Source organism: Castanea sativa, chromosome 8 (assembly GCF_040712315.1).
Source record: "Castanea sativa cultivar Marrone di Chiusa Pesio chromosome 8, ASM4071231v1".
In the NCBI taxonomy this organism is placed as follows: Eukaryota; Viridiplantae; Streptophyta; class Magnoliopsida; order Fagales; family Fagaceae; genus Castanea; species Castanea sativa.
The window spans coordinates 6924089-6947067 of record NC_134020.1 but is presented as its reverse complement, the minus strand read 5'-3'; the positions used below and the strand labels follow the sequence as shown (position 1 = coordinate 6947067).

At 40.5% G+C, this 22979-nt stretch overlaps 1 protein-coding gene across 2 annotated transcripts; it reads right to left on the bottom strand.

Moving 5' to 3' along the window:
• Positions 1-1311: 1311 nt before the first annotated feature.
• On the bottom strand, positions 1312-22671 carry LOC142607008 (uncharacterized). 2 transcript variants are annotated; one of them, XM_075778413.1, is made up of 4 exons: positions 22248-22671; positions 21802-22020; positions 20562-20819; positions 1312-1528 (listed from the first exon to the last, which is right to left on the bottom strand). In XM_075778413.1, the coding sequence occupies exons 1-4, from the start codon at positions 22251-22253 to the stop codon at positions 1475-1477; spliced, it is 537 nt and encodes a 178-aa protein (XP_075634528.1). In that variant the 5' UTR covers positions 22254-22671; the 3' UTR covers positions 1312-1474. The 2 variants fall into 2 exon arrangements, with proteins under 2 accessions (XP_075634528.1, XP_075634529.1); XM_075778414.1 differs by lacking the exon at positions 1312-1528 and adding an exon at positions 2617-2989 and having other exon boundaries at positions 22248-22665.
• Positions 22672-22979: the final 308 nt, after the last annotated feature.

The following is a 22979-nucleotide window of genomic DNA, read 5'->3' as shown; positions in this document are numbered from 1 at the left end:
CTAGGTGCTCCATATCTCTAGTAGAGGAGTATATAGCAGCGAATGAAGTGGAGCAATCTCTGAACCTGAGTGTAGCAGTCAAATGGCATTCACGGAAGCCCCCTAAATTCAAAATGAATGTAGATAGGGCTGTTTAAAGATCAAAGAGCAACAAGTATGGGAATGGTGATGAGAGATACGGAGGGGAAGGTGTTGGCAGTGATGAGCAAGATATCACCAGCACTCCTGGCAGCGCTAGAAGCAGAGGCGAAGTCGATGGAAGTGGCAATAGTGTTTGCATGGAAGATGGGCTTCAGAGAAGTAATTTTCGAAACAAACTCACTCATCCTTAGCAGAATTCTCACGGGTACCTCAGAGGCTCCCTCTTCTATGAGCACATCATTACTACCATTTTATTTCTTATCCAAAAATTTAGATTCTCTAGTTTCACTCATGTTAAACGGGAAGGTAATAGCCCTGCCCACATCCTAGCCCAATTTGCTAAATAGATTGGTGATTTTGTTGTTTGGTTGGAGAAAACTCCCAGCCTTATTGAGTATGCGTGTACTCAAGATATAACTTTTGTTCCTACAGTTGATTAAATGAGAATTCCAATCTTTCTATTAAAAAATAAAAAGATATCAATCCTACAAAAGGAGTGGTATGTCAATAGGCTAGAAGGTCCCCTCACTCTTCGAGTCACGATTGTTACAATGATATATAATAATGAAATTAATATACTTCATCCGTCCCAATTTGTTTGCCCTGTTTGAAAAGTTAAACATTTTAAAAATATATAATTTATTATCTTATCTGCCTCATAAAAATGTATAAGTTCACAAAACTACCCTTAAATAAGTTTATCAGCTTTTTTTTATTTTTTTTAAAAAAGAGTTATTCTTGATGAGACAACTAAAAGGGTGCCCCAATTAGATTGATTTTTTAATTATTTGTTAACTTTCTTTTCAAATAGTTTTGAAAATAAAATAGGAATATTAGTAAATAAATGACTTTTAATTTTAAAAACATGACAATATTTTTGAACATCCAAAAATAGAATAGAAGACAAACAAATTAGGACGGATAGAGTATGTATGTATGTATATACATATATATATATATATATATACATATATATATATATATATATATATTTCTTTTTTCTTTTTTGTACTTCCAGTTCCATCCTTTACAAAAAATACCCATTCCCTTATTTTATAAAGCCTCCAGTTTAAATCTAAATGATAATTGTTCAAGATATTATGCTATTATGCATACTCATTTAGTTTCCATGTTCCTTTTTCAGTTAGAATAATGTAATTGCTCAAAGAAAAAAAAATCAGCATTATTTATACTACCTAATTCGTTTGCTTGAATTCATCAACTGTGAAACATTTTGGTGCAACAAGAAGTGCAGAGAGAGAGAGCAGCAATACATAATTTTCAACATATCCATTTTTTGTCGGCAGAAGAAGCAAACAGGGAGTTTCCAAATTCATGCAGCGCAGGCCGGTGCCAGGCATTTTGAAAAGAATCCCAGCATTTTTTTCTACCAAAAAAAAAAAAAAAAAATTATAAATAAAATAAAATTATAGGTTAGAAAATCTGTCACGTGCACATTCTTTTTTGTTAGAATCAAAAAGTGTTATTAAGTCAAAATTAGGAACAGAAATTATTATTATTATTTGTGACAGATAATCAGATTGGGGCATGCAATTAAGCTTAAGCTTATTCAGGACGAAACATTTGAACATCATGATTGAATCAGTACCAAATTTAAGGAGACCTTATTTGTTGTGTGTCACTCACAGACAGTCACCCATGCCATGCATGGTATTAAATATTATATTAATTTGTACAAACGAGTCTTATCTTATATATGGACAAATCGTGAAGCCAATTAATAAATATAAATATGAATCTTGTGGAAACTAATTAAATAGAAAGCGATGGCAGGATCCCTTGTTCTTGTTGTGACACTATAATCCTGCTGCATGTGTTTCGATGTTCATACTTTTTCCAATTTTTTTATTTATTATATATAATATTTAAATATTTTAAATAACTCAATTACTACAACGTGAAAGAAGACATTTGAATCCTATTTCTCATTGTGAAGGTCATATGATATAATTAAGAAAGTCTTGGTTAATACTACTTAATTATATTGTTTGTTAAATAGGTTTTAACTAAAATTTATATATGCTTAATTATTATTATTATTATTATTATTATTATTATTATTATTATTTATGAATTTTTGAGATAAATAATCTTAACGAGCTCTACTTCTTACTTAATGAGGTATGGTTACAAGTACCACTATAATAATAATAATTAATCGCTAACTCGTGCTATGTATGAGAACCTACTTATTTGGAGGGTAGACTAAAATAATTTTATAAAATCTTAAATTAATTAAGGAATTATACCATTACATGATTTGCTCTAATATGACTTCAATTTGTGTTACAATTTGATGATGAAATCATTGTTTGAACGTGCAATGGCTTACAAAAAAATTGTCAGACAATTTCAGATACTACAAAAAAATAACTTTAAAACTCAGATATTAAAACTTCTGAAAGACTACAAAATATTAAAGAATTAAATGATTCATAGCTTAAAAATTATTGAAACAAAACAAAATATATATGACTAAAAAATAGAAGAATATAAGAAAAAAATTGGATTACATTCAAAAGAATAATCCATGGCTATAAGTTTGCACCCTATCATAAAATATCACGTTAGTGAAGTAGAGAGATGATAATAATAATAATAATAATTTAGTATTATTATTATTATTATTATTATTAATGTTTGAATTTAAATTGGAGTTGTTGGAGAGATAGAGTTTCACTCTGTGAGGGTCGATTTTCGGACAGTGTCCAGGCCCAAGCTTGAGCAAGGACCCCGGGCCCTCTTGTTGTAGTTTGAAGGGACTAGGCTTGGTTTACCGCAGCTAAATGGGCTGTTTACAAAGCAAGTGGTGCACAAAGCAAGATTCCTACAATACGTACACACTAGCAAGCAAGAATAAATGTATTGAACAACAAGAAAAACATCAAAGGAATGCAATGTAATAAAGAAACACACAAAATAATTGTTAGGGATCCTCAAATTAATAAGAAATACTCCATTAGTTTTCTTAATTATGGATTACAATGTACTCACTAAGACGTGATAGAAGGTTTAAATAAGCTCAAAAATTACAGACTTAGATGACTATCTAAACTTCTAAGACTTGCAAAGTTTGAATCTTTTTTAATCCAAGAATGTGCTATAGTGGCTATTTCTGGAATACCAGGAGATATTTCCTTATTTTCTTAATGTTTCTTGACAGAATTTTATGGTTTTCTCTTAATTTCACTATTGCTGAATCCCCCTTCCAACGTTGGCTGCTTCTCCCTTTTATAGTATCACTCTAGGGTTCTGGGGTACCATTGACTCCTCCCCCTTGGCTCCCTGGGTACTAGAGCCCCTGTTGTTCCAACCATTTTGACGACTGATTCTTTCCTTGTTTCCCATAGTTCTCTTCTTTTGGTGTTTTTCCTTCAAAAGCCCCTTGCTGACCTTCCGTTCTGAGGTGCCTTCGGGGGAGCTGACCTTCAACTTCGCTTCCTCCAAGGTTTCTCTATCTTCCCTTTTTCAAACTTAGCCCCTTTTTGGCCGCCCCTCCCCTTTTGTCATTTTTCCCAATAAGCCAAGTCCTTCTCTGCCAAGTCGAAGGTTTTCCTAGCTATTTCCTTTTATGGCTCTCCTTTCTGGGTTCCCCGAGGTAGCGGCCTCTTGCTCTTGAGTCTTTGCTCTCCAAGCCCTCTAGCTCTGTGTTGCATCACTGAGTGCTCGATAAGGACACATCTGCCTTTCGTTCCTTGTGCCTTTTGATTTCCCTTTGAACTGTTTTAATCCCACTTTGGCCATGCTGCACACCCTAGAGGTGAGCTTTTTTCTCTACATGGGAGTCTTCTTCTCACCATCTAGGTGAGACGTAGTTACATAAATTGTCTTTCTCTGGTAGTTCGCTTTCACTAGACTTCTTCCTACGCTTAACTATGGACTCAGATTTTGTTCAAAAATTAAAAAATATTACTTTGACTAAAGAGTAAGGGGAGGTTATTAGGGTTGGGATAGTGCATAAAGATAGGATGTTGGAAGAATGCTATCTTAGTCTGTTGGGGAGATTTTTCAGCAATAGGTCATTTAACCAATGTGCAGCCAAGGCTTTACTGCGTTCTGTGTGGAAAATGGGTTCAGATGTACGAATTGTTGATGTTGGAGATGGTTTACTTCAATTTTCCATGGAGAGCCAGTTGAAATGGGTGTTAGCAAATGGCCCTTGGAGTTTCGACGATCATCCATTGGTGTTATGTAGGTGGGTGAGAGGTATGACTGCTAATTCGGTTTGGTTTACTTCAATACCGATGTGGGTTCAGGTGTGGTGGCTTTCGTTTGATCTGTTGTTAGAGGAGGTTGGGAGAGCTATCGGTAATGGACTCAGTATGGTTATGGAGGTAGACTTGAAAACTTTTTCTTCAGATCAAGCTCGTTTTTTACGAGTAAGGGTTGAATTGCCCTTGGACAAACCGTTATGTCGAGGTGGTGTTGTTGCAAGTTCCCGAAGGAGATAATGTTTGTATTGGTTTTAAGTATGAAAGGTTAGTTGGGCTCTGTTTTAAGTGTGTTCGGATTGGCCATGAAGCTAGAGATTGTTCTTTTCAAGTTGATCATTAGCACGGTCTCCCTTACGGTGAGTGGTTAAAGGTGGGTTCTCGTAAAAGTTTTGCCTCTACAAATACTGGCGGTAGTCATGGGAGAAGGGAAGTTGAAGTGCAAGCGAGTCCAAGTGGTAGAGTTTCTTCTAAGCAGTTTGATGGGGAGAGTGTCAATCCGATGCAAGGTAATGTTGTAGTGGGATTTGAGCAGGACCGTGGCCAAGTAGATGGTGGATGTAGTGAGGTTGTGCCGATGAAGGGTGGTACTGTGATTGGTTTGGCTGAGACGGTTGGTTCGAGTGCAAAAACCGCTAGGAAGTATGTTCTTGACTTTGAGGAGTTAATATCTGAGCTTGATCAAGCGATCCAATCAGAGCCGGTTATTTCAAATTCAAACTCTATCCAAGTGGAGCAGTTGGTTGACATTGAGGTAATGGATAAAGAGTTAATTTCACGCCAACGTGTTTTGAAAGGAAAGCAAGTGGAGCCGTGTGGTCATTCGTTTCTTCAGGGGGATGATTTTAGCTTTAATATTGGCAAGGTTAGTGGGCAAGAACGTAGCAAGTTGAGTAAAGGTAGGCCCAAACGAAGTGGAAGTAAAAATAAAGGTGGGTTGCTTTCTTTACAAGGCCCATCTTCTGGTGGTTCAGCTGAAGTTAGGATGAAAAAGTCCATGTCAAAGGATAACATTTTAGCTATTTGTAGTGAGGATGGGCTTAAGCAAGGGACTTGGAAGAGGAGTTCTAATGACAATCCACGTGAGGCAGAGAAGGCAGAATTGGTTAAAAAGAAAACTAAGGTCAGTAACATTGAAGGTTTACATGTTTTTTCTAGTGTTGATCGGACTATATCAGCGGAGGTTGCTTTGCAACCCCGTCGAGCACAATGAGCCTATTGAATTGGAACTGCCGAGGGCTTGGAAACCGTCAGACAGTTCGTGCCTTGGAAAAGGTAATCAATAAACAAGATCCCAACATTATCTTTTTAATGGAGACAAAATCTGGTTTGAATTGGATGCTTAAGGTCCGTGATTAGTGTAAATATAAAAATGGTTTTATTGCGCCTAGTAGGGGAAGTAGTGGTGGTTTAGCTTTATTTTGAAAAAAAGAGATTAGGCTTGATATTCAGACTTTTTCTCATTCACATATTGATGCATGGGTAGATGGGGGAGATGGAATTGGTTGGTGGCATCTTACTGGGTTTTATGGTGAACTTGAGACTTCTAAAAGATGGGAGTTGTGGGGGGTAAAAGTGCTTGAATAAATGTTTGGGCTTTGGGCCTGATTAGTTGGTACAAGTCTGTTCAATCAGGGTCTCTAGGCCCACAGGTCAGTCCGCACTATAGTGGTCCAAGAAGTTATCCGAGGAGGAGTATCTCCTCGGATAGGCCCAGCAAAGGCCCTGGACTTACTAAACGGCTTAGAGGCAGAATTCTGGAAGATCTGTTGGGTAAAGGTGTGATCCAAGCACCCTTTAGAAGTAGGAACATGTGAGAAATATCTGAGGAAAAAGCTGCTACCACCACATTAAAGGCCCTGCGTCTACCTCCCTGACCGTATTAATGGAGAAATGACCTTTGAACAGTAGAATTCAGCCTTCTAGCTATTATTTGAAGACTTTAAGAAGGTGGTGGATGGGACAAGTATATGGGAGGAAGATTTGTGTTATACGTGGATGAAATAGGAAGAAGAAGAAGTATACACGGGGATCTTCTTCTTGGCTGAAGAACTAAAAATTGTAATCTTTTGCTTAGAAAAAGAAATACTATACAAATTGTCCTCGGCTTACGTCCGATGAGGGTTTCTTCTTACGTCCATTTATTACTTGCATAGACAGCGGCATTCTAATCTTTTGATCAACTTTCCAACATCTCAAACCTAGATTTCAAACCCAAACTGTACAAATTTCATTGTATAAGGCTTTTTGGGCCTGAGCCCATCACTTGTTTTTGGGTCCGGATACAAATTGTGCACTTACAATTGGCGTCGTCTGTGGGAATCTAGTGTTGAAAGAATTGGAACATCATGGCAGGCTTAGGTTCGCATCATGCAGAATCTCAAGGATCCTAGGGCGAAGATTTTTTTGAGCGTCTTGAGCGTCGGAGGGATCGAGAGGGAAGCGTGCATACTGTATATCCTGACGCGAGCCATTCGCGCGGTGGAAGCAGTGCCACCCATGAGGATGATGTCAAGGCCATGCAGAGGGAGATTGACCACCTCAAGAAAAAGCTACGCCGTGTCAGACGAAGATGGGCTTCACCCCCATCCAATCCTTCCTCAAGGGGGTCCCGGGGAAGCAGTTACAGTCCAAGGTCCAGGACTCTCCCTAGCGAAACCTTCTCTTACGAAAGGGATGACCTACCAAGTCGTAAGCATAGGAAGCTTCCCTCCAAGGGCTTGGGGAACGATGCTATGAGTCGAGTGTTACATGAACTCTCAAAATCGGCCTTCTCACACAGGATCAAGAAGGGAAGGCTCCCTAGACAGTTCACCCCAACCCACCTTCACCATCTATAATGGCAGGACAGACCCGGTTAAACATGTGAGCCATTTTAATCAAAGGATGGCGGTGCATTCTCAGAACGAAACCTTGATGTGCAAAATCTTTCCTTCTAGCCTGGGACCTGTTGCTATGAGATGGTTTAACGGACTAAAGTCGGGGTCTATTGATTCTTTCATGGAACTTACCAGGGCATTCGTGTCTCGATTCATTACATGCAGCAGAGTCCCTCGACCTTTTGACTCATTATTATCTATGGCCATGAGGGAGGGTGAGACATTGAAAGCATACTCCAACAGGTACTGGGAGATATTTAACGAGATCGATGGAGATTTTGATGAAGTTGCGACTAATACTTTCAAAGTGGGCCTCTCACTGATCATGATTTAAGGAAATCCCTGACCAAAAAGCCCGTACGGAATGTACGTCGCCTCATGGACCGCATCTACGAGTACAAAAGGGTTGAGGAAGGTCAACAACAAGGTAAGGGTAAGGCAAAGGTTATCCCGCAGGAGAGAAGAGATTTCAGGTCGGACAGGTACCATAATAATAAGCCGAGGAGAGATTACTCTGGGCAATCTGGTTCAGCCACTCCTCAAGTAGTTAATACTGTATTCCGAGAACCAGTGCACCAACTACTGGAAAAAGTCCGTAAGGAACCCTACTTCAAGTGGCCTAGTAAGATGGCGGGAGACCTTACGAAACAGAATCAGACCCTTTTTTGCCAGTATCATCAGGATGTGGGTCATACCACTGAAAATTATCGGACCCTTTGGAACCATTTAGAGCAGCTCGTTAGCGAGGGAAAATTGAAGCAGCACATGTATCAACCCAACGGACAAGGAAATCGTTCAGGTTCAAATAATCATCAGAACAACTCATCTCTGCTGCCGTTGAAAATGATTAATGTCATCTTCGCCACACTAGGCAGGACCGGTTCTTGTCCCACAAGGGTGATGGCGATGTCACATTCCCAGGCCGAGGAGCCTGGCTCGAGGCCGAAGAGGATCAAAGGGAGTACGCTTATTTTGGGATTCTTCAATGAAGATAAGGTCGGGACTATTCAACCACACGACGATATACTGGTGGTCACATTGAGGATAGGGAATTATGACGTCAGGAGGGTGATGGTCGATTAAGGTAGTGGGGCGGATATTATGTACCCTGACTTATTCAAAAGGGCTTAAGTTAAGACTGGAGGATCTCACTCCCTATGACTCACCGTTGATAAGTTTTGAAGGGAAGGCTGTTATACCAAAGAGACAAATTCGATTACCCGTACAGTCTAGCTCGGAAACGATCGATGTGGATTTCATTGTGGTTGATGCATATTCTCCATACACGGCCATCCTTGCCAGGCCTTGGCTGCATGCTTTAGGGGTCGTCTCCTCGACTTTGCATGTTTAAGTAAAATTTTCTTCAGGGGGATTTATTGAAGAAATTCTTGGTAGCCAATCAGTGGCAAGGCAATACATATTGGCCGCAGTACTGCATCAAGCCAAATCAGAGTCCTCGGCCTTAGCTGTGGAAGACTTATAGCAATTAACAACTCTGGATGCACTCGATGCGGTGATAGCAGAGGCCATGTGTGAAGATTTGGAAAGATTTCTTATAACTGATGACCCCGAAAGGTTCTTTCAAGTTGGGATACGGTTACCCCACCAAGAGAAAATGGAATTGGTGATGTTTTTGAAAAATAATATCGATATCTTTGCCTAGGATCCCTATGAGGCTCCGGGGGTTGACCCAAGCTTCATTTTTCATCATTTGAACGTCAACCCTGCCGTTGTTCCCAGGAGGCAACCACCTCGGCGTTCTTCGAAAGAGCATTCCGAGGCTGTCAAGGAAGAGGTGCTCAAGCTCAAAAGGGCTGAGGCTATTAAAGAAGTTTTCTACCCGGAATGGTTAGCGCACACAATCGTAGTAAAAAAGAAGAGCGAAAAGTGGAGAGTGTGTGTGGACTTCACAGACCTGAACAAAGCCTGCCTAAAGGACTCGTTCCCGATACCTCGCATCGATCAGCTTATGGATGCTACGGTCGGGCATCCTCTGATGAGTTTTTTAGATGCTTTCCAAGGTTATCACCAAATACCATTGGCGTTGGGTGATCAGGAGAAGACTGTCTTCATTACTCCTACAGGGAACTATCATTATAAAGTAATGTCGTTCGGGTTGAAAAATGCAAGGGCTACTTACCAAAGGATGATGACCAGGATGTTTGAATCACAACTTGGAAAGACCATTGAGGTATATGTGAATGATATGGTAGTGAAGAATAAGATAGTACCTATGCATGTGAAAGATCTGGACGACACCTTTCAAATACTTAGGAAGTACAAGCTGCACCTTAACGCCTCAAAGTGTTCTTTTAGGATGGGTTCCGAAAAGTTCCTAGGCTACATGGTGACTCATAAAGGAATAGAGGTGAACCCGACACAGGTCAGAGCCATTCAGGGCCTGCAACCACCTCGGAATCCAAAGGAAGTTCAGAGATTAACCCAGATGACTGCTACTCTCAGCAAATTTATCTCTCGGTCCGCTGACAGGTGTAGACCTTTTTTTCAACTGTTAAATAAATGGAAAGGATTCCAATGGTCCGAGGAGTGTGCTTTAACTTTCCAGTAACTTAAGGAATATCTTTCCCGACCATCCATCATGTCTCGGCCAGAGGTCGATGAAATCCTGTTTGCATACCTTGCTGTAGCTATCCATGCAGTCACCCTGGTTCTGATAAGGGACGACGGCGGGGTACAAAGACCGGTTTATTATGTCAGCAAATCTTTGAATGAAGCTGAGGTGTGTTATTTGCCTTTGGAGAAGGCAATTCTGGCTGTAGTCTATGCCACACGATAGCTTCCTCACTATTTTCAGTCCCACACCGTTGTGGTTTTGACTCAACTGCCTCTCAAGTCAGGATTACGAAGTGTTGACTACTCGGGGAGGGTAGCCAAGTGGGGAACTATTCTGAGAGCTTTCGATATCAAATATATGCCACGCACCTCGGTGAAGGGCCAAGTTCTCGCGGATTTAGTGGCAGAGTTCGCCGAACCATCGTTAGAAGAAACTGCGAAGGGATCGCACATGGATGAAAAATCAGTTGGCATAATCACGGGCAAAGGACCTCTGATTTGGAAAGCGTATGTTAATGGGGTAGCCAACCAGAGGGAGTCTGGCGTTGGACTTGTTTTGGTATCCCCTGAGGGAATTATCTTTGAGAAATCATTGAGATTAGCGTTCTCGGCCACTAATAACGAGGCTGAGTACAAAGCTGTCTTGGTCGGTATGAATATGGTACGGAGAATGGGGGAAAGGCAATTCATATGTCCTCGGATTCTCAATTAGTTGTGGGCCAAGTGACGGGGACCATGGAGGCTAGGGATTCAAGAATGCAAGAGTACCTGACCCAAGTCAAATGTTTACAATTTGAGTTCGATTCTTTCATCCTTTCGCACGTTTCTAGAAGTGGAAACACACATGCGGACTCGTTGGCCACTTTGGCGACATCCTCGGCTCAATGTTTGCCTAGGATTATCCTCGTCGAAGACTTGCTAAAACCAACTCTAACCACTGCAAGTGCCGTCCATATCCATCTGATAAGGCTCGGACCTAGCTGGATTGACCCTATGGTTTCTTTCCTAAAAAGCAATATTCTGCCCGAGGAGAAGTCTGAAGCAGATAAGATTTGTCGAAAGGTGCCTTGTTTCTGGTTGTCCGAGAATCAGAAATTGTATAAACGCTCCTTTTTCGGACCATACCTACCATGTGTACATCCTGAAGCAACGGAGGCACTTTTAGAAGAATTGCATGAGGGAATTTGTGGAAGCCATACTAGGGGGAGATCTTTAGCCCATAGGGCTCTGACTCAAGGATATTGGTGGCCTAATATGCAGAGGGAAGCTCAAGACTACACAAGAAAGTGTGACCAATGCCAAAGGTTTGCTCCCAATATTCATCAGCCTAGGGGAGTCCTTAATCATTTGTCTAGTCCTTGGTCATTCGCTCAATGGGGACTAGATATAGTTGGGCCTTTTTCGAGGGCTGTGAGAAACAAAAGGTGGCTGCTCGTGGGAACCAATTACTTCACCAAGTGGATCGAAGCTAAGCCTTTATCAAATATTAGGGATGTCGACTCCAAGAAATTTATCTGGAAGAATATTATCACTAGATTTGAGATACCTCATACACTTATTTCAGATAATGGCGTACAATTTGATAGTAAAGCTTTCAGGCAATATTGTAATGACTTGGGCATCACAAATAGATACTCCACTCCAGCTTATCCTCAGGGAAATGGGCAGGCCGAGGCCGTTAACAAAGTTATAGTCAGTGGACTAAAGAAGAGGCTGGATGATGCGAAGGGTAGATAGGTAGAGGAGTTGCCACATGTTCTGTGGACATATCGGACTACGCCGCGAAGATCCACTAGAGAAACATCATTCTCTATGACTTACGGGGCCGAGGCGGTGATACCTTTAGAATCTGGGTTTCCCACATTAAGGACGAGTTCCTTCAGCCCGAGGAATAATGATGGCCTCTTGGGAAAAAGCCTAAATTTGGTCGAGGAACGACGAGAGGCCGTCATGGTCCAAATGGCTTGTTATCAGCAGAAGCTTAAACGAGGATATGATGCTTATGTGAAGTTGAGGCCACTAGCGCCTGGGGATTTGGTGTTGAGAAAAGTCTTGGGTGCTTCCAAAAATCCAGCATGGGGAAAGCCAGCACCAAATTGGGAAAGACCATATCGGATCATCTCCGTAGCGAGCATAGGGTCATACCGATTAGCTGATCTAGATGAAAAAATTGTATAACACCCCTAGAATGTAAACAACCTACGAAGGTATTATTATTAATAAAAAGTTTTTTGTTGTTCGTTGTTCAAATTATCAGTATGTAGTTTGGTTTATCTATCGCTGCTCATAAGTATCAAACAGAAACTTGGTCATGCATGGTCCTCGGATCACATGCCTTGTGGAAATTGATATCCTATTGTTTGTTAAACAGAACCTTAGTTATGTCGGGTCCTCAGACCTTCTATTTTGGGGAAATTAACATTCCAATTTACTAACATTCCAATTTACTACTTCTAATTATCTAACAGAAACTTGGATATGCATGGTCCTCGGACCACATGCCTTGTGAAAATTGACATCCTACTTTTTGTTAAAAAGAAGTTTAGTTATGTCGGGTCCTCGGACCCTCTACTTTGGGAATATTAGCAGAAACCATACCACATTAGTGTTGAGGTGTTGATGAGCCACTTGGATTACTTTATGCCCCAAACTGAATTCTAAGTTAAATTTTTGATTGTGTATTGTTGTGTCACATATATTATGCTCTTGAGGCATGATTTACAAGTATATGCTAAGTATGTGTACTTTTATTTAAAGTTACGGCTAATTGAAATGTTGGAGGTGGAGTTAGTTGTTCCATTCATTCATTTTTGCGCTAAAAAGAGGCGAATGAGTATTTTTATACTAAAGATTGGAAGTCAAATGAAAATCAAACCAGTAAAAGTTTCTCATTAATTTATTTTAATGTACATTTAAAGCAAAAACCTTAATATAAAATTTGTTACATAACAAAAAGGAAAGAAGTTCTAACTAGCCTAAGCCTTAAGTCTTAGAAGGGGGTCCTGCTCGGAAGTGCTGGCAGCCTCTGTTCGTTTCAGCTCTAGTTCAAAAGAGGTCTAGACTTGTTTCCCTTTATCTCTTGCCACCGGTGGAGGGACATTGGGCTCGGCACTTTGGCTCGTAGGCTCCTCGGCGCCATCGCCCTATTCCTTCTCTTTGGTGGAACCCTCAGGTTCTTTAGGAGTTGGAATGGGCTCTGGAATCATGGATGGGAGCGTGGAAGACGCCGTCTCGGGGGCAGGTGCGACAAGCGGAAGTTCTTCGAGCACCTGGATGTCTTGGGGGAGCCAGATGTTTTCAGGCTTCCTCAACTCGGAGGTTGTGGGAACCCCTGCCACATTTAAAGCTTCCTCCAACACTTGTTGACAATATTCCCGATACAGCTCGACGAACTCCTCAGTCAGTTGGTTTTCTGTCACCTCCACCCCTTCCTTGTAAGTGGTCTTCTTCGCGGCCTCCATGGAGTCCTCGAAGGTACGAGCCTCATCCCTCATCCTAGCAAGCTCCTTCTTCAGGTCGATTTTTTCTTGCTGAGCTTTGGATAAGTCTTCGTCCTTCTGACGCAAAAACTTGCGTTGCCCCTCCACTTGGGTCCTCATTGTCTTCAGGTTGGCCTCGGCACCGTCCCTCTCCCTTTTCTGCTCTGCCAGCTGTGTGGTTAGGTTCTCGTTCTACGCAAGAGCTTGGCCTAGGGACTTCTCGGTCTCCTGCCTAACCTCCAGTTCAGCTACAGCTTTCTTTCAAGAGTTTTCCACCCACTTCTCGGCAGTGTAGACTTCCTGAATAGCCTGGGGTGAAACATTAAAATAGATGCATTATTAGTAGAGCAAATTTAAAGTGCATCGTTAAAGTGTAATGAAAGCAGTAAAGTGAGGATGAGACTGAGCCACTCACCAAAGCCAAGTCCCTTTTTAGCGAGAGAAACAAATGAGGTTAGCTCATTTTGTCCAGGGCGTCCATGTCCTTAGGCAGAAGAAGAGGACGTTCCAAAGCCTCAGCCAGGTGGTGAGCGTGACCTTGTTGGAACGCCCTAATGCTGGATTGGCAAGAGATTGGTGCCCCGTCCAGTTTCAGCTCGGGAGACCAGTTGGCTGGTGTACGGCGTACCTCGGCCAGGTCCCAGTTCTCCCCACTTTCCACTAAAGAGGCACGTCCCTTACCTTTGCCAGTTTTCTGTTGTTGTTGTTGTTGTTTCAGCTTCTTCTACCTCTCCGCATCTGCCTCCTCGGCCTCGTTCTTCCTTTTCTTCTTAGGCTCCGGAACGGGAGGCTTAGGATCGGAGGGAGGAGGGGGTGGTGGCAAGGACGGAGGGACCTAGGACCCACCCGTTTCCTTGTTAGAGACTTTCGAGCCTCTCTTATTCATCAGCCTCCGTAGAGTGGCCATATCGTCTTCTTCGGAGCTGGAGTCAGGCTGTGCAATTATTAGACCTTGTATGCCCGAAGTTTCGGCGGGCTCGTGCTCTTCGTCTGAGAGGATGACGAGTGGATCTTCTCGAGGTCTCTCAACTTCCTCGAGTCGAAACTGGTTGATCTCCTCGTCTAACGATTGTTGCGAGGACACTGGCTCTTCTCGGACGGCGGTTGTTTGGGAATGTGCCGAAAGAGGAATCGCTGTGATAGGGCGAGAGTATAGTATGATGGAGGGGTCGTCTAGGAGTTCGCGGTTAGAAAGGAAGCCTGGTTGTGACACGTCTATCCTTCTGCGTCGTTTGTCTCCCGCGGTGATCGCGTTGTCAATTTCTTGAAAATCCACTGATAAAGGATCGTATCCTAGTATCAGGTAGGCAGCTCTCACTTGTAGGTCTTCACTAACAAAGACTTCGGAGCGAAGGACGCGATTCAAGTCTGCGACGTTGCAAAGGCTTAGACGTGGACGTACGTGTTGTTTATCTGTGAAAAGAAACATCCGAGAAGACGAGCATGGTTGGATTAGTGATAAATATCAAGGGAAAAAGCAATAATGTGCAATAAAATTAAAAACGGCAAAAGTAACGAGATTGAGTCATGGGTTAGGAAATCTAACTCCTATGGAGTCACACCTGGCTCTCTCCATTCAACTAGGCAGTGAGGACCGTCAAACCAGTTTTTCGAGGCAATGAGATAGTCGTCTTTTATGCCTTTGTTGGATTTGGGAAGACTGGATATTAGCCTAACGATGCTAGACCTGGATTTAATGTAGTATCCTACACTTTTGAGTTTATGGCACTCGTGCATATGGGCAACGTCGTGCCATGTGAGGTTCAGATCCATTTACTCGTTTAAAGTATCGACACAACCTAAGACCCTAAATACATTTGGTGTGCACTGATCTGGGCATAACCTATGGTTACGTAGGTACTCGATGGTTACGTTTTTCATGGGGAGGGTCATCCCACCTTCTATGAAGGCGATCATGAGAATGATAACTTCTTCCTCTCTCCTAGCGTCACCTATGGTTTCTATTAGGCAATATTTCAAGCCTACGTCGTGAGGAATATGATATTTGGCCCTAAAACCCTCCATACCGGCGTCGGTATCTACTAGACACTTAAATCTACCCATTTGGTGGGAATGAAAATGAAAGTTTAAAGAAGGAAAGGGATTTAGATGGTGGCTGAGGATAGAAGCCGAGAAGGAATGAGTAAAGAAAATGGAGAACTTACGAAATTGATTAGGCGATTCTTTACGAGCTTCTTGAGAGCAAAGATAATGATTAGCACTTAGATGTGATTGATTTCTAAAAGAATGGATGGAGATACGGGTTCCCAAGCGTTTTGACGTGTGAGAGGCAGCCTCAAATCAAAATTATTCCCCCCAATTTTGTAGAGCAAACCTGGGCCGTTAGATGCGTATCTCACAGTTGAACGTGAGGAACAGGATGTAACTTGCAGTCATAAATGCGTGCGTTCCGGGTTTCAAAGCATCAGAGACGTTTTAAAGGAACGAAAGGACCCCTACACGTGTGGCGGTTTGCAAAGTGTGTAGAGGGTGCGCTCTTTGGTTCAAAACTCTATTTCTCTCCTCGGATGGGAGGAAAAAATAAAGTTTTGAGGGGCTATTGTGGGGGGTAAAAGTGCTTGAATAAACATTTGGGCTTTGGCCTGATTGGTTAGTACAAGTCTGTTCGATCAGGGTCTCTAGGCCCACAGGTCAGTCCGCACTATAGTGGTCCGAGGAGGAGTATCTCCTCAGACAGGCCCAGCAAAGGCCATGGGACTTGCTAAACGGCTTAGAGGCAGAATTCTAGAAGATCTGTTGGGTAAAGGTGTGATCCAAGCACCCTTTAGAAGCAGGAACGTGTGAGAAATATCTGAGGAAAAAGCTGCTACCACCACATTAAAGGCCCTGCATCTACCTCCCTGGCCGCATTAATGGAGAAATGACCTCTGAACAGTAGAATTCAGTCTTCCAGCTATTATTTGAAGACTTTAAGAAGGTGGTGGATGGGACAAGGATCTGGGAGGAAGATTTGTGTTACACGTGGATGAAACAGGGAAGAAGAAGAAGTATATAAGAAGACGAGAGAGGAAATAAGAGGGGGATCTTCTTGGCTGAAGACCTAAAAATTGTAATATTTTGCTTAGAAAAAGAAATACTATACAAATTGTCATCGACTTACGTCCGAGGAGGGTTTCTTGTTACATCCATCTATTACTTACATAGACAGCGGCATTCTAGCCTGTTGATCAACTTTCCAACATCCCAAACCTAGATTTCAAACTCACACTCTACAAATTTCATTGTATAAGGCTCTTTAAGCCTGAGCCCATCACTTGTTTTTGGGTCCGGGTACAAATTGTGCACTTACACTAGTCATGGCAAAAACTCAAACACTTGTATGGGACATCCACTTTGCCATGGTTAACAATTGGGGATTTTAATAAAATTACTAGTATGACTGAAAAGGAGGGGGGAAGTAATAGAACAAGACAACAAATGAAAATTTTCGTTGATACTATTAATTGTTGTAGTCTTAGGGATGTTTGTTTCACGGGGCCATTGTTTACTTGGTTGTATCAAAAAGAGGATGGGTCCTAAATTAGGGAACGGCTGGATAGAGCTTTGGCTATGGTGGAATGGTTTCATTTATTTCCAATGGCCAAGCTTACTCATCTTTCCTCTTCAGTTTCGGACCATTCTCCTCTTATTCTTCATATGTGTGCAAAACCAAGAAAGCAGAGAATGGGTAGGGTTTTCCAATTTGAATCAATGTGCTTAAAGGATCCAAGATGTGAGACTATTATGGAGGAAGCTTGCAATGAAGGCTTGTATGGAAGGTCGGGTGATGTTTTTAATAGATATTTGGAGATTTGCCATGCTAGACTTAAGGTGTGCAATGGTAGTGAATTTGGTAATGTGGGGAAAAAGGTGGCTGATTTACAGAAAAAATTAGAATGGTTAGAGCTTCAACCTTCAACACTGAATATGATTCGATCTTTGAAGAACACTAGAATTGAGTTGAATTGTTGGATGGATAAGGAAGATTATATGTGGAGGCAAAGATCAAGAATTAGTTGGTTGCAATCCGGGGATAGGAACACTAGGTTTTTTCATGAGAAAGCTTCGGCAAGGTACAAAAAGAATTTCATTGATGGTTTGATGGATGAGGATGGTAGGTGGTTGGATGGAGATGAGAAGGTGGGAGAGTTGATGTTGTAGTACTATGAGAGGTTTTTTTACTAGTAGTGGTCCTACAGATTTTGAAGAATTTTTAGAAGCCGTTCAACATAAAGTCAGCCCCAGGATGAATCAATTACTTGAAAGGGAGTTTACAGCAACTAAAGTGAAAAATGCCATAAAGCAAATGTACCCTTTGAAGTCCCCTGGGCCGGATGGCATGCCTCCATTGTTTTATCAACACTTTTGGCCTAAGATTGGTGGTGTGGTTACTTCAACCGTTTTGGCCTTCCTCAATTCAGGTATTATTCCACCGAATTTTAATCATACAAATATTGTCCTTATTCCTAAATGTAAAGAGCCAAAACTTGTGACTGATTTTAGACCCATTAGTCTTTGTAATGTGGTTTATAAAATTGCATCAAAAGCCATTGCTAACCAATTGAAAAAAGTTCTTCCTTCTATTATTAGTGATACACAAAGTGCATTTGTGCATGGTAGGTTAATCACTGATAATGTTCTTATGGCATATGAAACGATACATCATATTAGTCAAAAAATGAGTGGAAGGGTGGGGGATTTGGCTCTAAAGTTAGATATGAGTAAGGCATATGATAGGGTAGAGTGGATATGGTTGGAAAAAATTATGCATAAGTTGGGTTTTGATGATAAATGGTGTGCTTTGATTATGAATTGTGTCACTACTATTTCTTATTCTGTGAAAATTAATGGTAAGCCTAAAGAGCACATTGTTCCTAGTAGAGGAATCAGACAAAGTGATCATCTCTCTCCATATCTATTTTTGTTATGTGCGGAAGGTCTTTCTACTCTTATTAAGAAAGAGACGGAGAATGGGAGGTTGGCGGGTGTCTCAGTTTGTCGTAGGGGTCCTAAAGTATCCCATCTTTTATTTGCCAACAATAGCTTGATCTTTTGTAGAGCTTCTTTGGAGGAGTGTGATACTCTTCAGAGGGTGTTAAGGGTTTATGACTATGCTTCGGGGCAGCAGTTAAATAGTGCTAAAACATCTCTATTTTTTAGTAGAAATACTCCTATGGAGATTCAAGAGGTCATCAAAGCTAGGTTTGGAGCCCAAGTGATTAAACACCATGAAAAATATCTTGGTTTGCCATCTTTGGTGGGGAAGAATAAGAAAAACACTTTCAATTCTATTAAGGATAAATTAAGTACGAAGCTTGCTGGTTGGACAGAGAAGTTATTGTCTAAGGTGGCGAAAGAAGTGCTGATAAAGGATGTGGCACAAGCTTTGCTGACTTACATTATGAGTGTTTTCAAATTGCCTGAATCTCTATGTGAGGATTTGACGAGTATGATTTGTAATTTTTGGTGGGAGCAAAGAAATGATGAGAGGAAGTTGGCTTGAATGAGTTGGGAAAAATTATGAGCTCCGAAGAATTGTGGTGGGATGGGATTTAAAAAACTTAAGGAGTTTAATATGGCTTTATTAGCAAAGCAAGGGTGGAGACTTCAACAAGGTTATGACACCTTGGTGTATAAGGTCTTGAAGGCAAGGTATTTCCCTACAAGTGATTTTTCACAAGCTGTTTTGAGCAATAATCCATCCTTTACATGGCGGAGTATTATGTCTGCTCAACCTCTTGTTAAATATGGCTTACGGTAGAGAATTGGAAATGGTGAGAAAATCTGGATTTGGGGTGATAGGTGGCTGCCTAAGCCTTCTACATTCATGGTTTCATCTCCGAGGTTGTTTATGCCAGAAGATATGAAGGTAGGAGAATTGATAAATAAGGAAGAGGCTTCTTGGAAGTCAGGAGTTGTTGATGCTCTGTTCTTGCCGCATGAAGCAAAGGTTATAAAGGCAATTCCTATAAGTTCTCACCTGCCAGAAGATAAGCAGATTTGGGCTTGGACCACCAATGGAGCTTTTTCAATGAAAAATGCCTACTGGGTTGCAACTCAAATGTCACTAACCTCATCCATGAGTTCAAGTTCTGATGGCAGCCAAGAAAGAAGCTTCTGGAATCGCCTATAGCAGATCAATATGCCTTATAAAATAAGGCACTTCTCATGGAGGGCTTGTAGGGACATCTTACCTTTAAAAACTAACCCTGTTAAAAGGAATGTTTTGCAGGATGATCTATGCGATGGATGTAATGAGGAGGCTGAAAATTCATTTCATTTCTTTTGGAAATGCTCCCGTGCTAAAGACATGTGGTCTTTATCGAAGTTAGTTTTTCCCAGTGTTATGGATCAGCTTGGTTCTTTTAAGGAGATGCTATGGTGTTTAATGATAGATGAAAAGTCCTCATCGGAAAACATTGAGCTGCTGGTGACCTATGCGTGGGCTTTGTGGAATAACAAGAATGTTGTTCGGCATGGGGGAAAGCGAAAAGATGGAAGAATGCTTCTTTAATGGGCGGTTCAATATCTAGAGGAGTACCGGGCTGCTGCTAAGTTACTACCGTGTGCACAGGAGTCGGTCCAGCATGTTCAGAGATGAATTCCTCCTCCTGTATCAATTTTCAAGCTCAATGTTGATGGTGCTGTGTTTGCCGAGCTGAATTCAGTGAGAGTTGGAGTTGTAGTTCGGGACTGGAATGGGCAATTTTTGGCAGCAATGCGCAGAAAAATCCTTGCACCCTTGGGACCCCTTGAGGTAGAAGTGAAGGCTTTTGAACTTGGTATGCACTTTGCAGAGCAACTTGGGATCACAGACTTCATACCTGAGGGTGATTAGTTAGTCGTCTCTAGGGCGTTGAGTCATTCTTCTTCAGTTCCGGTCTCGATTGATGCGGTGATTGTGGGTATTGGGAAAGCTTCCTTGGAGTTCCATAATGTTGGTTTTTCTCATGTCAAGTAAATTGCAAATACCCCAACTCATTTGTTAGCAAAGTATGCCAAAGGCATAGAAAATCAATGTATGTGGATGGAGAGTTGTCCTAATTTCTTAGAATTAACAGTTCTTCATTATGTAAACGCTATGGTTATTTGATTTATTTTAAGCTGTGTGGTTTCTTATATAAAAAAAATAATAATAGAAAAAAAAATGCAGCACTCATAATTACATAAATTATGAAATTAAGTTAGTCTTAAGAGAAATAAATAAAATATTAAAAAGAGAGAGAGAGAGATTGAGAACGGTGGGAGGGACATACCCGCTTAGAAGTGTGGAGGAGGAGCTCAGGAGGGATTTTGTAGAGATCTTCATCAATGGATTTTGAAGCAGGAGGAGGTGGAACGGCGTCGTTCTGAGTAGTAGTAGCGGCAGCAGTGTGAGTGGTTTTAGTTGACGGTTCCGTCACGTCACAAACCTTCTTGGCAGTTTTCACCTTTTGTTGCGGATGATAATTATGATTATATCGCTTTTCTCTTTCTCTTTCTCTTACACCACCATCACCCCTCTCCCTTGTCGTCTACAGTACAAATTACCCCGCATTTCCATGCCTCAAAATCATCATTATCTTATTCTAACATCTATCTATCTCACCAGTTCTTTTTTTTTTTTTTTTTTCCCTACAAATAATCAATACATACATATATATATATATATATATATATATATAATTTGTAAACAGAATGTTTGAATTATCTGAATTAACATCTAACTCTTTTTTATTATATAGTTTATGAAACAGCATATGCATTAAATTATTAGTGTCAGTTACACGTTACAACATTATTACATATTCTTTTTTTATTTTAAAATGTTCTATGTTTCACTGTTTCTGTAAATTATATGTCTTTTAAAAAAAATTTATAAAACAAATAATAATAATAAAATCGTCTCTTTTTTTTCTCTTTTATTTTACCATTTCATAAAAACTAGGTAAAATACACCATCTTCGGGAAAAAAAAAAAAAAAAAAAGATCATATATTCCACCATATAAAAAATTATAAACAAGCACTTTTCTCGAAATCTATGGAATGAAAGTAATGCAAACAAAAATGTACGTAGTTTTTTTTTTCTTTTTCCTTGACTTTCGCACATGAAAATGTGTGAAACTTGTACCACTTACACCGAACCCAAGGAACAATATATATATATATATATATATATATATATATATGTATATATGAATATAGTAGTTGGGAATTTTGACATTGAAATCTGAAATCGAGCTCTTCCAATTCCAGCCATATTTTCCGAAATGTGTCGCATATGTTTGACTCACTTTCTTACTTTGCGTTCAAACTTCAAAATCAGGAAATACTAATAATATATCAACACACACACTCAAATTTTGAACCCAAATCCTTCTCAAAAAAAAATTTTGAACCCAAATAAAGAAACAAAAACATCATAAATAAATATTTTAAAAAAATAAAAATGTAAAATAGGTAATTAAGAATGGAAGTGGATGAAGAAGAAAAGAGAGAGAGAGAGAGAGAGAGACCTTGCGTGAAGGAGGGACAGAGCGAGATGGTTTGTTGAAATCAACGGCGTACAAGTCGCCACGCACGTAAGGACGATGATCAGTCTCTCCGGAGGAAGAACTACTGTAGCGAATCAAACCGGCCTGTCTTGCACACTCGAAATACTGAGTGATTGGCAGCTCGTTTGCGTTATCCCAGTCCCCAAACGCCGGGATTTGTCCACTCCTCTTACAATATTCCTATAATAACATAATAATAATAAACAACATAATAATAAACAACATATATATATATATATATATATATGTGTGTGTATGTTACAACTTAATTAATAAGAGATAAAAAAAAAATTAATAAGAGACATACTACATCAATCACATTCAAAAGAAAAGAAACCCAGAATGTAAAAATCAAAATTATAGAAAGAATAATAAGTAGTAGCTAGAAGGTTTTTGATGGAACTTACATCCATTATATTATATGATATACTTATTAACTTGCTTGTTTTGTGGGAGCAGCAGATCGAAGAAGAGGGCGGGGGAGCAGAGCAGAAAGGTAAAAAGATCTATAGCTTTTTTTTTTTTTTTACCTTGGAAGGGATTCCCCAGAAAAACACACAGGATATAACTTTCTAGTACACTTTAGAATCTGGAGAGAAAGTTAGAGATTTTAATTTATGACAAACAGTGGCATAGTATGGTATAGTATAGTGTAGTACTAGGAGCCAGAGGACAGGCAGAGAGGGCCAGAGGCACAGATGTCAGAGAGCCCAAAAAAAAAAAAAGTTTTCCCAACTTTCTCAGATTTTTTACAAAGAAAGGGTAAAGAACAAAAAAGATGATTTTACTTCTTGTTAGTGATAGTGATGATCTATCTACTTTTATTATTATATGCCAATACTGATTCAAAGGACTAAAAAGAAAACAGTCTTTGTTTTTTCACTTCTCTAATTTTTTTCAACTTTTGCGGATTATAAAAAAGTGTGTACAAACAAAAGTACTACTTTTTACCCTAGTCTGTCTGGGGGGTGGTTGATGATGTATCCAATCCAAGACCATAATAAAAGAAAGCATGGGGGCTTTCCTTGGTTCACGCGGCAGACAGGAAATGGACCTTTGACTCCTGTGTTCCCACCCACAAGGCTACGGCTACCCAATTTTATATTAATATGTGGGGCTACTGCATCTGCATCTAACTG

Bases quoted from the DNA above. Each gene is read 5' to 3' on its own strand.
- LOC142607008 (XM_075778413.1), bottom strand. The intron at 20,820-21,801 runs GTCTCTCTCTCT...TTTGTACTGTAG, and splicing joins CTGTCCCTCCTTCACGCAAG to ACGACAAGGGAGAGGGGTGA. The intron at 1,529-20,561 runs GTATGTCCCTCC...TTTTTTTGGTAG, and splicing joins TCCTCCACACTTCTAAGCGG to AAAAAAATGCTGGGATTCTT.